This window comes from Myotis brandtii, unplaced genomic scaffold, assembly GCF_000412655.1.
Source record: "Myotis brandtii unplaced genomic scaffold, ASM41265v1 scaffold284, whole genome shotgun sequence".
NCBI lineage: Eukaryota > Metazoa > Chordata > Mammalia > Chiroptera > Vespertilionidae > Myotis > Myotis brandtii.
The window spans coordinates 775,876-776,477 of record NW_005360846.1 but is presented as its reverse complement, the minus strand read 5'-3'; the positions used below and the strand labels follow the sequence as shown (position 1 = coordinate 776,477).

The 602-nt window shown below is 62.3% G+C and overlaps 1 protein-coding gene and 1 long non-coding RNA gene across 2 annotated transcripts in view; one reads left to right on the top strand and one right to left on the bottom strand.

Moving 5' to 3' along the window:
- The window catches only part of LOC106726572, a 17,232-nt gene that overhangs the window by 3,522 nt on the left and 13,108 nt on the right, over window positions 1–602 (top strand). The gene's annotated exons all lie outside the window — the stretch shown is intronic.
- Window positions 1–602, bottom strand: part of P2RX5 (purinergic receptor P2X, ligand gated ion channel, 5) — a 12,675-nt gene that overhangs the window by 7,278 nt on the left and 4,795 nt on the right. The window contains exons 4-5 of the mRNA XM_005869029.2: window positions 371–446; window positions 194–290 (exon numbers count right to left, since the gene is read on the bottom strand). Of these exons, the coding sequence (XP_005869091.1) occupies window positions 194–290; window positions 371–446 (173 nt within the window). The remainder of the gene's footprint in view (window positions 1–193; window positions 291–370; window positions 447–602) is intronic.

Sequence of the window (602 nt, the reverse complement as noted above, 5' to 3'; positions counted from 1 at the left end):
AAGGCCTGCTGTTCCCAGGATGCCCTGGAGCCTCTGCCAAGGACAGTTAACTCGTTCATGGTGGGGTGGAGTTCAGGCCTTTGTGGGTGTCCTTGGGATGAGGGTCTGGGAGTGGGCCTGTCTCTACCATCAGACTTGGACCCGCTGCCCAGGACTGGGAAACCCCTTGGGGTCCCAAACCACAGCCACGTACTCTGGCCTGGACCTTGTTTCCACTGGGCACCAGGCGAAGATCTCGCAGGTGCCCCTTTGCATGTTCTCTGCCCGCAGGCAGCGGCCAGTCCTCACTCCTGCAGGGGGACAGGAGTAGTGCCAGGAGCCTCCAGGCCCCAGCCCCTCAGCCCCCCCGCCATAGCCATCCAGGCCTCACCATTTCCAGTCACGACAGGCTCCCCAGGAGGACAGTCACTGTCCTCGGAGCACACGGCGTCAGGAATGCTTTCATTCTGCCAGGAGAGAAGGGCGCCTGTGTAAGGGCTCCCCTGCAGGTTCCCAGCTCAGCCGGTCCCACCCCAGGGGTAGGACAAGGCTCCTCCCCTGCCTGGGGCCACACAGCCTTTGAGAACCTGTTTCTCCCTGAAAGAGTACAGGTACATGCACCG